The sequence below is a fragment of the Eubalaena glacialis genome, chromosome 10 (assembly GCF_028564815.1).
Source record: "Eubalaena glacialis isolate mEubGla1 chromosome 10, mEubGla1.1.hap2.+ XY, whole genome shotgun sequence".
Classification (NCBI taxonomy): Eukaryota; Metazoa; Chordata; class Mammalia; order Artiodactyla; family Balaenidae; genus Eubalaena; species Eubalaena glacialis.
In genome coordinates, this window is record NC_083725.1 from 77,463,696 (window position 1) to 77,479,511 (window position 15,816).

The 15,816-nt window shown below is 43.3% G+C and overlaps 1 protein-coding gene across 2 annotated transcripts in view; it reads right to left on the reverse strand.

Annotated features, from left to right (window-relative positions):
• DKK3 (dickkopf WNT signaling pathway inhibitor 3) overlaps positions 1-15,816 on the reverse strand; it is a 47,892-nt gene that overhangs the window by 29,008 nt on the left and 3,068 nt on the right. The window contains exons 3-4 of one of the 2 annotated variants that reach the window (XM_061203022.1): positions 11,573-11,710; positions 8,515-8,598 (exon numbers count right to left, since the gene is read on the reverse strand). In XM_061203022.1, the coding sequence (XP_061059005.1) occupies positions 8,515-8,598; positions 11,573-11,710 (222 nt within the window). The remainder of the gene's footprint in view (positions 1-8,514; positions 8,599-11,572; positions 11,711-15,816) is intronic. The other variant, XM_061203023.1, reaches the window with a different exon arrangement.

Below are 15,816 nucleotides of genomic sequence, written 5' to 3' on the forward strand. Positions count from 1 at the left end.
ATGATTTTGTGTACATTTTGCCAAGCTTTTTAATGCATACTTTTTTTTCTAAAAACGAGATATTTTATAAACTGTATAAAGTATATCTTAAATATATAGTAAATATACTGTTTTACAATTGCTTTTTCTTCACTTAACATTTTATTGAAGACATCCTTTTATACCAACTTATATGAAACCTGTATGAAACTGGTTTATCAACTTCACAGTATTTTGATTTTGCATGTGGAGTCACGAATTCCTTCTTGAAGGATATTTAGGTTGAGGAGAGTACAATTTAATATAGCCAGGTTATAGCTCAAAAAAACAAAACAAAACAAAACAAAAAACGCCTACTCCTTAAACACTGCTCACCCACAACAACTTTATTTATTTGGGGATTGCTTATCCACTTCTCAGAATGATCCGGAGCTCTTCAATTGTTCCTGTAATGTTTTCCTACTGGATTAAGGCATGAGGGCCTTATACTTGGCCAGAAATTACAAAACCAATGCAAAATATAAATCTAGAAACACAAATGGACCCAAGTGTCTGGTTATAGGACTGTGGAACTGTACATTCACATGAGACTGTGCCATCACTCTTAGAACCAAAAGTGTGTTGTTTTCTATAGAAACCAAGATACGTCCTGCCAACCTGGCCCCATCCTGGAACTTGTCAGCACCTGACCATCACCTATGCTTCTTATCATTCATTAGGCCCATCCTTCCTTCTAGTTGTATCCCCAACACCCAAACCAGACACTTATGACTCGTGACGACAAGAAGTGCAGGGTGAGTCAGGCTTGAGGCAGGGAGCACAGAGTTTCTAGCAAAATGCATTACTCAAGAGGGCGAGGCAGAGCTCTAGAGAACTTAGCCCAAGGCCACAAACATCAGTGGGAAGAGGCCCGTGGAGTCCTGAAACACAGCCTCAGCTTCCAGGGAAATTCCACTCTTTTTTTGCAGTAGGTTGATGGGAACCAGGCGAGAAGCCAGGAAGAACCCAGTGTTAATTACTTGTCAATAATAATGAGCCTTATACAAAGAGCTTTTATAAACCTTGCCTTACAAGACTCTCACCCAATTTTGTGAACCGGGGATTATTAGCTTCACTGAATAAAGAAAGAAACTGAATCACAGAGAGCTTGTGAGGGTCAGGACAGCTTTGAACCCAGGTGGGCCTCACATCTTGTTCAGACCTCATTCTGCCCCCAGACTGACCGATAAGGAAGGGCTGCATTTTCTGGGACTTGGCCACACACCCCTGCCCGCTACCACACCCCCAGCAGGACTCTCCAGGAGGCTGGGCCTTTGGGAACTGACTGACGTGCTCTAAGGAACCCATGCCCTCCGCCAATGCACTTCTGTTAAACTAAACCCCAGTGACTCCTCAGCATGGTGCCCTCTGCAAGTCCAAGAAATTGACAAGGGTGACTCCAGCCTCAGAAATCAGGGCAGAGGGAGCACACAAAGCTGACACCCCACCTGCATTTACTCTGTGATGAATGAACAAGCTGGGGACAAGGAGAACCCGAGGACTAACAGGGGAAGAGGCCATTCAACATTCAACATGCTTTCTCTGCCCACTCTCTTACTGGGTCTCTCTGGGCTTTGAAGTAACAGGATGTTTGCTGTTCAATGCAAAACAAACAAACAAATCTTGGAGAAGTTCAGCCACAGCTTACCATCCCTCTTCCCCCAGACTTGAACACAAATAACACAAAGCATCCTCGCAGCAGAGAAGACACTGAGTTCACACTGGTGGAGAATTCCATTGTCATTGCCCACAGTCCGCTGTCTGCCCTGACCATTCTCTTGGACAAGGAAGTCGCAGGGTTACTCAAATCACGACTATCTAGGTGATTTGGGTAGTGAAATTTGTCTACCTAGGCCCTCAGAAGTCTCCAGCAATATCTTGGAGTTGGTTGTATGTGACTGAACCTGTAGGTTCAAATAAGGTATGTTCGGCTGGAGAAACAAACAGACCTGCTCTTTTATATCATATTCTAATGTAAAAACAGAAAAGACAACAAATGCACAACGTGCTAAGCTCTGTTGCTCTGAGCTGTATTTTAATGAGAGGACGCGTCCCTTCAAAATGGTGCCTTGGCTAATTGGGCCAGATCCTTCATATTTGGGGACATGGTTATAAACAAAAGCCCTGCATGTGTGCATAATGGCTTGTCTGCTCTCTAGCTTCCAACAAGCCACTTTCCTCCTAACCCCTTGTGCGAAAGTAGCACAGCACCGGTCAGCCCACCCAGTGGCCCATGAAGGGGAGAGGCGGAGGGCTCCACACAAAAGCCTCACAGAAGGACGTCAGACCACATCACCATCGCCGGTGCACTCAGGTGAAATAAGACATCATGTCCTTTTCCCCTTTTGCATGTGAGAGCAAAAACAGACCCATGCCTTGCACGTACTGTGTTAGGTTTTCTAGACGGGCCTATAGTGTTACTGTCTGTGACTTTCCGTGGGCCTCCTCGGGTTACCATACATATGAATACACATCCCAGCATTTGAAGAAAGGAAAATATGGGGTGCTTGGTGAATATTTTTAATTGAATTCATCTGGGAGTTTTAAATCCTGAAAATTTAGCTCCTATTTATAGTAGCTTAAGGTTGGAACAGCATATGATTTTTGTCCTTTTGAGTGGCAAGCCTCCTTTTTGCATTTAAGAGAATGTCTCATTGGCACATAACGCATTTTCCAGAACCAACTGTAAAAATCATTAAATTGCCAAACTGTGGAATGGGACAGTGGTGATGACGTTCGGTTGTTCTCATGCCTTTGAAGGCAATCTAGTCTTTACAGCTTCCCACTCAGAAAAAGGAGCTCCACGTCTCTTTATGCTTGAGTCCCAGCTCAGTTGTGTTGGGACAATGGTAACCCAGGAACCAAGGAGGATCCGAATGGAAGGATTCTGTGGGCATCTGAAACCAGACCTTGCTTCTCTGACTGCTGGCAAGGCGTTTGACAACAAGCAAGGCTCTGTAGTGAGCTAACACACCACCGTTCCTGCCATATGACCTCCCTTTCACAAGTGCCTTGCAAAGTCTCCAGGCTGTTCTCTAAAGACCCACGGGATTCACCAGGCACTGGCTAGTCAAGCATCAGATGCCCCAGGTCACCCTTCCAGCCAATCAAATTGGAGCTCATTCTCATAGAGAAACTTGCTGAGTTAAGATTCCAAGGGCCTGAGCAGGAATCTGGAAAAACTCAGTGAGGCTCTACCTTCTGGATTTCTTGGATATGTCTCTCCCTGTCACTCTCCTGCATTCTCAGGACCATTGTACACAGGGGTTCATGATCAACGTATGAACCTACATCTGCAGGCATGGGGATTCTGGGCCTCCCAGCTGAGCCTGGAACATGGACACACAGGCTGTGCAGACTCAGGAAAACTGGCACAACCTCCGAGGCGGCAGCACACAAGTGCAGGCAGCTGCTCCCTGAACCGCGCACGCTCTTGGCACCTTTGAGGTGTGGTCTCTCAGTCACCCACCACTCTCAGAGCCTTGGTTCTCCCCGCCACAGGGCTCAAAGCCCGACACAGCTGCCTCACTCGGAGGGCAGAGCGGGGAGCGTGGGATGTGCACCTGGGTCTCCAGCAGGTACAGAGGTGGTCATAGCAGTGCTGTTGCCCTCTGGGCTCTGGGAAGCTCTCCAGAGCAAAACTATACTATCATGCAATCATACACCTTTTTTTTCTTGAACACAAAAGCTTTCTTTTTGTAGTCCACAGCCCTGAGAGTTGTGTTTCCGCTGCCTTTTCACAGAGACTTAAATCTGGAATATTCTAAAGCTTTTCCCTCTTGGTACCATCTGTCTGTCTGGGTTTTTTTTCTATTTTTATGTTTTTTTTCTTCTCTCTCTTTCTCTCTCTCTCCCCACCTTCAAAAGCTGGTCTCTCCTCCCTCCTGACCTTAGTCAATCCTATCTTTGTTTCACAGGCTTCTGTACTTTCAGAGTTGGGAGAGATGGTGAAAATCATTGCCTCATTTAAAGATGAGGGAAATGAGGTGACCTAGTTTATATGTGACAAACTCATGCTTCCAGCCTCTGCCACTAAGTCTCTCTTCATTTCACCACACGACTTGCCCTCCATCAGCTCCCAGGTCCCTTGAATGGGGGGGTCATCACCACCACACAAAGCTGACTGGACTCCCCCAGCCTGCAGTAAATGTCTGAGCACTGTGCCAAAACAAGCAAAAAGAACCCATCCAGTCAGCAGAGGGAAGGAAATAATAAAGACCAGAGAGGAAATAAATAAAATAGAGATTAAAAAAACAATAGAAAAAAAATCAATTAAACCAAGAGCTGGTTCTTTGAAAGGGTAAACAAAATCGACAAACCTCTGGCCAGGCTCGCTAAGAAGAAAAAAGAGAGGACCCAAATAAACAAAATAAGAAATGAAAGAGGAGACATAACAACCAATGCCACAGAAATACAAAAAGCCATAAGAGAATACTATGAACAGTTATATGCCAACAAAATCGACAAACCTCTGGCCAGGCTCGCTAAGAAGAAAAAAGAGAGGACCCAAATAAACAAAATAAGAAATGAAAGAGGAGACATAACAACCAATGCCACAGAAATACAAAAAGCCATAAGAGAATACTATGAACAGTTATATGCCAACAAATTCGACAATCTAGAAGAAATGGACAAGTTTCTAGAAACATACAGCCCACCAAAACTGAATCAAGAAATAGATAATTTGAATAGACCAATCACTAGAGATGAAATAGAATCTGTAATTTAAAAACTTCCTACAAACAAAAGTCCCAGACCAGATGGCTTCACAGGCAAATTCTACCAAATATACAGAAAAGAATTTCTACCAATCTTTCTCAAACTCTTCCAAAAAACTGAAGAGGAGGGAACACTCCCAAAGACATTCTATGAAGCCACCATCACCCTGATACCAAAACCAGACAAAGATATCACCAAAAAAGAAAATTACAGGCCAATATCTTTGATGAATATAGACGCAAAAATGCTCAACAAAATATTAGCAAATTGAGTCAAACAACACATAAAAAAGATCATAGACCATGACCAAGTGGATTCATCCTAAGCTCACAAGGATGGTTCAACATACGCAAATCAGCACCACATAAACAAAAGAAAAGACAAAACCGCATGATCATCTCAATAGATGCAGAAAAAGCATTTGACAAAATTCAACGTCCATTTGTAATAAAAACTCTTACTAACATGGGCATAGAGGGAACATATCTCAACATTATAAACACTATTTATGACAAACCCACAGCCAATATAATACTTAACGGTGAAAAGCTGAAAGCCTTCCTGCTAAAATCTGGAACAAGACAAGGATGCCCACTCTTACCTCTTCTATTCAACATAGCATTGGAAGTCCTAGCCAGCCACAGCAATCAGATGAGAAAAAGAAATAAAAGATATCCAAATTGGAAGGGAAGAGGTAAAACTGTCATTTTATGCAGATCACATGATTCTATATATTGAAAACCCTAAAGACTCCACACAAAAACTACTAGAACTGATAAACGAATTCAGCGAGATAGCAGGATACAAGATTAACATACAGAAATCAGTTGCATTTCTTTACACTAACAATGAAATATCAGAAAGAGAAAGTAAAAAAAACAGTCCCTTTTAAAATTGCATCAAAAAAATAAAATACTTAGGAATAAACCTGACCAAGGAGGTGAAAGACTTATATGCTAAGAACTATAAAACACTGATAAAGGAAATTAAAGATGGTTCAAAGAAATGGAAAGCTATCCCATGCTCTTGGATTGGAAGAATTAATATTGTTAAAATGGCCATACTACTCAAAGCAATCTACAGATTTAATGCAATCCCTATCAAATTACCCATGACATTTTTCACAGAACTAGAACAAATAATCCTAAAATTTATATGGAACCATAAAAGACCCAGAATTACCAAAGCAATCCTGAGGAAAAAGAACAAAGCTGGAGGCATAACCCTCTCAGACTTCAGACAATACTACAAAGCTACACTAATCAAAACAGCATGGTATTGGCACAAAAACAGACATATGGATCAATGGAATGGAATAGAGAGCCCAGAAATAAACCCATACACCTATGGTCAATTAATCTTCAACAAAGGAGGCAAGAATATACAATGGAGAAAAGACAGTCTCTTCAGCAAGTGGTGCTGGGAAAGTTGGACAGCCGCATGTAAATCAATGAAGTTAGAACACACCCTCTCACCATACTCAAAAATAAACTCGAAATGGCTTAAAGACTTAAATATAAGACATGACACCATAAAACTCCTAGAAGAGAACATAGGCAAAACATTCTCTGACATAAATCGTACCAATGTTTTCTTAGGTCAGTCTCCCAAGGCAATAGAAATAAAAGCAAAAATAAACAAATGGGACCTAATCAAACTCATAAGCTTTTGCACAGCAAAGGAAACCATACACAAAATGAAAAGACAACCTACAGACTGGGAGAAAATATCTGCAAAAGATTCAACCAACAAGGGCTTAATTTCCAAAGTATACAAACAGCTCATAGAACTCAATAACAAAAAAAAAACCCAATTAAAAAATGCGCAGAAGACCTAAATAGAAGACCTATGTCTCCAAAGAAGACATACAGATGGCCAAGAGGTACATGAAAAGATGCTCAACATTGCTAATTATTAGAGAAATGCAAATCAAAACTACAATGAGGTACCTACCACCTCACACCAGTCAGGACGGCCATCATTAAAAAGTCTACAAATAACAAATGCTGGAGAGGGTGTGGAGAAAAGGGGACCTTCTTACACTGTTGGTGGGAATGTAAATTGGTACAGCCACTATGGAGAACAGTATGGAGGTTCCTTAAAAAACTAAAAATAGAACTACCATATGACCCAGCAATCCCACTCCTGGGCATATATCTGGCGAAAACTATAATTTGAAAAGATGCATGCACCTCAATGTTCATAGCAGCATTATTTACAATAACCAAGACATGGAAGCAACCTAAATGTCCATCGACAGATGAATGGATAAAGAAGGTGTGGTACATATACATAACAGAATACTAGTCAGCCATAAAAAAGAATTAAATAATGCCATTTGCAGCAACATAGATGTAACTAGAGATTATCACACTAAGTGAAGTAAGTCAGAAAGAGAAAGACAAATACCATATGATATCACTTACATGTGGAATCTAAAGTATGACACAAACGAACCTATTTACGAAACACACTCACAGACATAGAAAGCAAACTTATGGTTACCAAGGGGGAAAGGGGTGGGAGAGGAATAAATTAGGAGTTTGGGGTTAGCAGATACAAACTAATATATATATAAAATAGATAAACAACAAGGTCCTACTATATAGCACAGGGAACTACATTCAATATCCTGTAATAAACCATAATGAAAAGAATATGAAAAAGAATATATATATGTATACATATAACTGAATCATGTTGCTGTACAACAGAAACTAACACAACATTGTAAATCAACTATACTTCAATAAAAATAAATGAGTAAATAAATATTAAAAAAAAAAAGGACCCATCAACTACCAACCACAGCAACACCACCTAACAATTATGGGTACACTGCTTCTTTTCCTGTGACAAGGCCACAAGGGGTGAGGGAATATCCTGGATCCCCTCAGAAGGCTGGGGATGCATTCTACACCTCAGAGAGGAAGAACGTGCAGTGGGAAGTTTGCATAAGGTGCCTGGGCACAGAGAGGCTGGCCCTCGCAGGCCGCATAGAGCAGGCACTTTTTACAATGGACCATGTCACATGGCAGTTGCCTTGTCCACTCCTCACCAGGCCTCTGCATCTGAAACCAGCCACCTCTTTGCGAAGATAAGGTGCAGCTGAGTCACCTCTCATCTGGGAATCTGGACACCAGTGACTCGGCCTGGGTCATCCCCCAACCTATGCCAGGCCTTTCTTCTGTGAAATGATGTCTCTCTCAATGTTCAGAATCTATAATTCTCTAAAAAGCAGCCCACCTTTGGACTGAGCACCAGGCCACTGAGGAGCGGGCGCAATCACAAGGGGCCCAGCGTGAAGCCTGGAGCAGCAGGGCACCTTTCCAATGGGCCACTGGGTTCCACTTAAGGTTTTCTTGCTCTCAAACTGCCAGACCAGGGCTGGGATCATAAATGACGTGGGTCATGCCAGAGGTTCTAGGGTATTTTCAGGTCGGGTGCACCACGTCTTGTCACCAGGGACCCTGACCAATGCACCCGATACTTCAGTGTTTCCCTTCCAAGGCTGAGCCTCAGCCATGCAAATGACAACTGAATTGAATGTGTCCTGCCATTTCTGAGGCAAAGTGCATATGGAGGTAGAGCCTGTTACCAGACTGCGGCTGTCTGGCCAGAAATGTAAGCATTGGGGAATCTTGGCAGAAACGAAACAGGAGAGGTGCGGGGGAGCCAGCTCCCTCCTGCACCCACTCTGAAGTCTGGGTCAGCTTTGGCAGGCTCAGCAAAGGAGTGTGTGCCTCGGGTGCGAGCACGGGGACGATGACCACTCACGTGGCTCCTTTTGCCTTCTTCATCGCCCACTGACGTAATGACTGTCTCTGAAAAGACCATCTGTCCAGTCTGGTTGTTGGTGATCTATAGGAGAACAAGTACAGCGAATGTGAAATAGGAGGAATTCTGGACAAATCCCACAGGTTGTTTTTTTGTTTTGTTGTTTGCTATTTTCTGAAGCAGGAGCACCTGTCAAAGTAGACAGAATGCCCACTCCCTCCCCTCTTCTTAAATGCATTTTATTTTTTTTATGTTTATTTTCTTTATTTTCTTTATTTTTTTGGCTGCCTCAGGTCTTAGTTGCAGCATGCGGGATCTTTCGTTGTGGCATGCGGGCTTCTCTCTAGTTGTGGCGTGTGGGTTTTCTCTCTAGTTGTAGCATGCGTGGGCTCTGTAGTTTGCAGCACGCGGGCTCTGTCATTGCACGCGAGCTCAGTAGTTGTAGCACGCGGGCTTAGCTGCCCCGCTGCATGTGGGATCTTAGTTCCCCAATCAGGGATCGAACCCGCGTCCCCTGCATTGGAAGGCAGATTCTTTACCACTGGACCACCAGGGGAGTCCTGTCCCCCTTTCTTTCTGAGCTCCACCAGCAGCATCAGGTGGTACAGCGATAAGAGATGTAACAGAGCCTACAGCATGGGGCTGCTAGGAGGAGGGCCGAGGAGGTCTGTGTAAAGCACACAGCACACAGCCCGTCACCTCGCAAATATTCAGCGCTAGCTATTTTTATCATTCTCGGGGCTCATTTACTTGAAATTCAGTGTCAGCTTTCTTTTCAACTACAGGTCTGGTTATTGAAGGAAGCAGGTTTTAGCTACAGCTGCCCCCCTTCCTGATTCTGGGGAACTGTCTTGTTTCATCAAAAAAGTGCTTAAGTACAATGGGAGGCCCGGCCCTGTATTCCTCTATCCGTTGTTTGCCTTCTGTAAACAGGAGCAGGCACCTCAAAGCTGAGCCTTAGAAACCTGACGTGGAACCCAGGCTATTCCCACCCCATCCAAGGCCACGTCAAACCTCTGTGTTGGTGACAAAAAGACAGAAAGAAGCCCAGGAGCTAGGAGACCTGTGTTCTTTGAGCCCTGCCTCAGACACCAATGACCGTCTAGTATGTAACCTGGAACAAATCATTTCTATTCTCTGATTCACAGTTTTCTCATTTCTAGGTCATCTTTAAAGTTCCTGCCAGCTCTAATGTCACAGGCGTCTGCAGCCAAAACAAAGTGGAAACTCTTAGGCTAATGTGCAATAGTGGATCAAATTCTAGTTCTAATTCCAGTTCTGAGGAGATAAGGATCATGTCTTTATCAACATACTTTATTTTTATCTAAATAATTCCTCTCTCCGGCAAAGAGATGATGTCTTCTTCCTTTATGCCAGATTTTTACAGGATTAACCAATGTTATATTTTTTTAAATTGTACAGTCCTATATGTATAGGTTGCAGGACTTCTCAGAGCCTTTATTATACTAAGGTGCATTTTTGTAACTCTAGGAAGAGAAATATGTACAATGTTTTCCAAACATGTTTCACCACTGAGCCCTTCTTTTATAAAGCATCACACAGGACAGGAGCTCCATGGAACCCACTCGAGAACTACCACACCGTGCAGATACCGTAACTTTACCGTAAGAACAACAAGAAGAAGAAGAAGAATTTGCTGCTGGATAGCACTTCATAGTTTACAATGACTCTCACATACTTTAAGTTATTGGACCCCCATAATACTGTCATGTAGATGTTGATATCCCTATTTGCTAAACGCAGTTAGTGAGCGTCATGAAATTGAAGTAATTTTTTCAAAATCACACTAGTTACTGGTAGGACTCACGTTTGGGTGTTCTGATATCTACAAGGAGAAAATTTAAGAAGCAGCTGAAACTACTGGCTGATTATTCTCAGAAAGGATGACTTAATATTGGTTTTGACAAGAATAAAACAATCCCTTTTGGAAACATTCTCCAGTCTTCAGACGAGCAATGCGAGAGGATTCTGTTTGGCAGGTGGCTCATTTATTTATGCGGGGGGTACAGTCTGGAGCTGGGCCATCACTATGTAGCAGGAGAAGAGCCACACAGAGGCTACTTTATAGTCAAGGCAATAGCCCATGAAAATTGACCCCTTTATCCTCTATAGCACAGAAGTGCTATTGTTTCAACCCATTACCTGGGCACTTGAACAAAAGCAGGGCTCTTTTGTGAGAGCCATCATGGCCTTGCATGTAGGCACTGAGATGAGATCAGAGGTCAAGCTCCTTGATGTTCACAACAGAAGGTCAACTCTACAGCCTCTAACAATGACGCTGAACATCTGCACACCAGACTCTCTTCAAGAGAACACAGGCCACGTGGTTTGCTCCCAAAGTCCTGCCAAACTCATATCGGAGACATCTCACACTAGGGGTAAGCTAATGTCACATTCCTCTAGGTTTGCAACATTTTCTTCCTCAAGTCAGATTGAGAACAAACCTGCTTGCTCTTTGTGCAAGATATTGGACCAGGAGACACTTAAGATGTGTGGTAGGTTAGGAAACACTCTGCTGTAGAATTTTGAATGGATAACCAGCAAACTAAAGAATATTTCATCTCCTGGCAATAGAGGCTTTTTCTTCTGAAGACTGAGTATATCACATTTGCGCTCCTCCTAAGGAAATGGTGAAGATCTATTCACTACAGCATGAACTCTATTTCAACTCACTACTGAAACACAGATAAAAACCTGTGAAATAAATTCCTCAAATTCGATACTAGGAAAGTATCTCTCTAAACACTTGTTTGCTTCCTTTTCCCAAACGATAAAAATCCCTGAACATTCCTTTGCAATTGGACTGGCGGGAAGAGTAGAGTTAAATTTATTGCTTAAATACAAAAGCAATTTATGTTTTTGAATCATATCTTTCCCCTTTAAATAGTTCCCTCACTCCCTCTGGTTTTTAACATGTATTTTACCATCCTCATTTGTATTTTTTGGCTTGTATATCAAACATGTAAACAAGACCTTAATCCTCTGATGGGACCGGGCGATGAGGAAAGGAGGAAATGCCGGCCACGACCGCCCTTACCTTGTGAATTTCTCGGTGGACGTGGATGGTGTTATTTCCAACCTTGGTTTCCGTGTTGGTCTCATTGTGATAGCTGGGAGGTAAGCGTGCCAGGTTCACTTCTGAGGACGTTTTAGCAGCAGCCTCTTCTGCCTCCATCTAATTAAGTCAATGGATTTAATGAGCAATATTGTTTTCTCTTGATACAAATCAGAGTCCATTAGAAAAAAAGAACCACTTCTCTTTTCCTCTTCTGCAATGACAGTGGTGCTGATGATAGTAGGTACCAGTAATTGAGTACCCAGTAGAACAAGACGTTGTTCTAAATGTTTACGTATATCATTGCCTTACATCTCACAACCTCCCTGTGAGATGGGTGTTAATGGCCCCCACTTTACAAGTGGGGCAATCGAGGCTCTGGAAGACTCGATAACTTCCCAAGACTCTCAGTGGAGGGCAGAGTCGGGATTTGAGAATGCCTCTGTTGAACAGTCTCGACCCCTGTATAGATGCTCTCGGGGCCACGCCCATCTCCCCGCGGCCTAATCGGGAGGTCACCGGCATTCGTTCCCTTATGTGCCAGCAACCACCTCTGTCTCTCTTCCAGAGCATTCTCTGGCTGCAGAAGTGTGCTTGGTCTGCACAGGCCCCACGTGTTAGGGAGTGAGCACTCCAGGGACAACCCTTAACCAGTGAAGGACAGGCTACGGGGGTAAGTACCCCAGTGCCCTCTCCCCTCAGTGGGCCGGTCTCTCTCCAAGGACCCCAGGGGGATTGAGCCCTAGTTGTCCCTAGCAGTAACCTGCTCACGAGCACAGCCTTTATTGCCTCTCTTCTTTTCCATCTCACTTTCCCACTTCCTCCTCGTGTTTCTGGGATCACGTCACAAATGAATTATTTGCTCCCAAATCCTTGTTGCAGGGCCGGGTTGGGGTGGGGACCCAACCTAGGACAGCCCCTTCCCCACTGCAGGTGGCTCCACAGCTATGTCTCTTCCCCACCCACCCCCTGAGTACAAGAGGGACCCCTGTAGAGGGTCAGGTGACTAGCTCCCAGGGTGCACCCTCCTCCTGGCTCTTCTTGCACAAGTGTCCTTTTCTGATGCCACGTTTCTCAGGCCACTGTCCACAAATCATGAGCTTCCATGACATCTATACCAGACATGTCAGTCAATTTAAATCTGTACCCAATTCCAGCCCCAGTCCTGATGAGTGGGCAGGTGACAGTGTGACCAGTCACAGTTGATTGGACTCAAACAGAGGTCATGTCATCGACTAATTGAGCCAACCCGACACTCTCTCTAGGAATTTAAAATGAGAGACACAGAGAGAAGTTGTAGCTGGTGCTTGGCAATTTTCCAACAGTGCAATTTTTGACTCTGGGCTATTTTTATTCCTTTAAACGAATCCTCAAAAAAGATTCTATTTTAAAAATCACTGTCCTCCATTCCCTTACATACTACATGAGGCCCCCTCTTTTCCTTTCTCTCCCATCCAGATTTGCTGAGCTGGGTATACATGGGGAAATAATTCCCATGTCTCAATGTAGCACAAAGACACTGCACCAGAAGTGTGAAGAAAGTCTGGTCAGCATAAAGGACCGGATAACCAACCAAGGACTTGGTCAGCAACCGCCGTGTTTGACCCTGAGACAACTCCTCACATGTCTGAAACCTGGTCACTGGCTCCATCATCACCATCACAGTCGTCATCATCATCACCTCCATGCTTGGGCATCAGCTATGTCTGAGCCATTGCACCAGCCCCTTCCATATCTCCTTAAATATTCACAGCAACCGTAAGAGGAAGTGTTATTACCCTCATTTTGCAGATGAAAAGAATGAGGTTGATAAAAGGGAAGGAATCTGCCTAAGGTTATCACGTTCTTAGTAAGTGGCAAAACTCGGATTAGAACTCGGGTCAGTCTGACTCCAAATTATGTGCCTTTCCTAGTATATGATTCTGCGTATACTTTTGCTGGGGAGATAGGAGAGCCCCACACAAGCCAGTTTGAGGATGATTATGACAGTCTGTAGAAGTGAGTCAGGGGTTCAAAGAAGAGAGAAAAAAGGCTTCCTGGTGGAAGAGGAGGCATGATTGGGTTGGTCTCGCAGGACAGATACGATTTGGATAGAGAGGAGCATAGAGGAGGCGAAACTGGCAGCCTGGATGAGAACGGTGTGTCATGGGCTAGGGCAGAGGGTCCATGCTGGACCCTAAATGGATAAAATAATGGATAATGAAGTAGAGACAAATTGACAAGTGAATCCAGGGGCAGTTCTAATGCAGACGATGTTAGCCTGGTTCTCAACCGAGAGGCACCTCAGAGTCATGCCCAAACTTAAAAAAAATATATGCATATCTGGATCCCTTCCAGACCTGCCGAATTAGAATTTCTGGAGGGGGGACCCCACATATCAATGAGCTTCCCAGATGATTCTGAGATATTCCCTCCCCTCTACTCACCCTCAGGTAAGAACCTTTGCACCGAGCAATGGGGAGCTGCAGCAAGTTCTGAAGACTAGTTGGGAGATAATACAGAGTCCAGAGAAGAAAAAGAACGGAGTCAGGGGACTAGCTAGAAGCAGGCTGAGAGTCAGAAGTTTTATCTGGGGAGGGGCCTTCTAGGTGGTAAAGGCTCCAAATAAATCTAGAAGGACCAAGCCACTGAGAGCTGGCCATTAGATTAGGCAAGAAGTTACCCGCAGCATCGTCAGAAGGCAGCACAGTGGAAAAGTGCCCGGGTTCTGGAGTCAGGTAATGGGGGGCAGGGGCAAGTCCCAGCTCGGCCACAAAGCAGCCACGTGACCTGGGGCAAGATACCAAATATCTCTAAACCTCAGCTTTCTTGTTTGTAAAATGGGGATGATTCTACTTTGTTGAGCAGATGTAATGATTAAGGATCATGAAATCTGAGTGCTTGGTACAGTATCTGTCACCCTGCAAAGGTGTAATACTTGCATAATATAGTCGTCTAAGAAAGCAGTTTTAGAAGAAGCTAGTTTGCCGGGGGATGTCTGGGTAGGAATGGAAAGAGCAGGTAATAAATAACATGTGTTCCAAGGGTTTGCTAATAAAATGGAGTAGAAAAGGATGAAGCTGAGATAGGAGATTTTTAAGACTAAGAAAAAGGCTTTTTAAATTTAAGTGAGAGATCCTGGGATGTTTAGTGATAGAAAAGATACAGCTGGGAAAGAATGGGAGTCTGGAGATGCTAGAGGGACTAAATCCAGAAGGAGAATGGAATGTTTTAATGCTTTTAAAATTTCTATAGGAATGGTAATCCTCCAGTTTGGCTTGCAAATAATTGACAAGTTACCAAATTTAGAATTTGCTCTGGGCTGAACAGATAGTCTTTATATAAAACCTTCTCCCCCTCAACCAGTGGTTATTTCAACAGAATGAGCTAAAGCTCTTTCATGCCACCACAAGCTAAAAGTACAGCTTACAGTGGAAATTTCAACCACAACTATTACTGCCACTAGCACGAGAAACTTAAGCCTGAAGCAACAGGACTTGTTTCACAGAGGAGGAATGTGAATGTTGTTTAAAATGGCACCTACAATTGGTTGAATCTGTGTGTCTGTTAAAGGAGCAGAGTAAGAAAAACTGGAGAGAGAAATTCAGGCTTGGTATTGGGGTTCTTCCTAGGAATAGGTGAGGTGATAAGAACATTCTAAAACATGCCAGTTACAGATGTGGCAATGGAGGGGCGGGGAATGGTTTTATCCTCACAATACTTTTATCAGTAACATACAGAATAATTAAACAGGAAAACAAGAGCAGCCCAGACTGAACCATTGGAAGATTTGCTTCCCCTCAATAATGATCCTACAAGCAGAGTTAACTTTTTTCCCTTAAGAGAAATCAGCAGCTTGAGTCAGCTGGAATATTTTAAATGTCAGGGAGTTACTTGAAAGCAGATTCATGATGCAACTATGTAAACAATTAATGCATCTGGCCACGGGTTCTTTTTGGCTCTTCTCTGGGACAGTAAGTAAATAGTAACTATCTTGTGTTTATGAGATTTAAGGGGTTTTCTGGCAGTCTCTTGTAAAAAATTAATACTAATAGCCATAATCTATTGTGAATCTATCATATATCAGACACTGGTGGTTCTTTTGTTATCATTCATACTAGTGTTATTAATATGATGATAATGAGAGCCATTATTTATTGAGAACCAACAATTTCCCATAGTCCTGACAACCACACGAGGGGGCAACTTATATTGCATCCATTTTACTTAACCACATTTTATTTTAT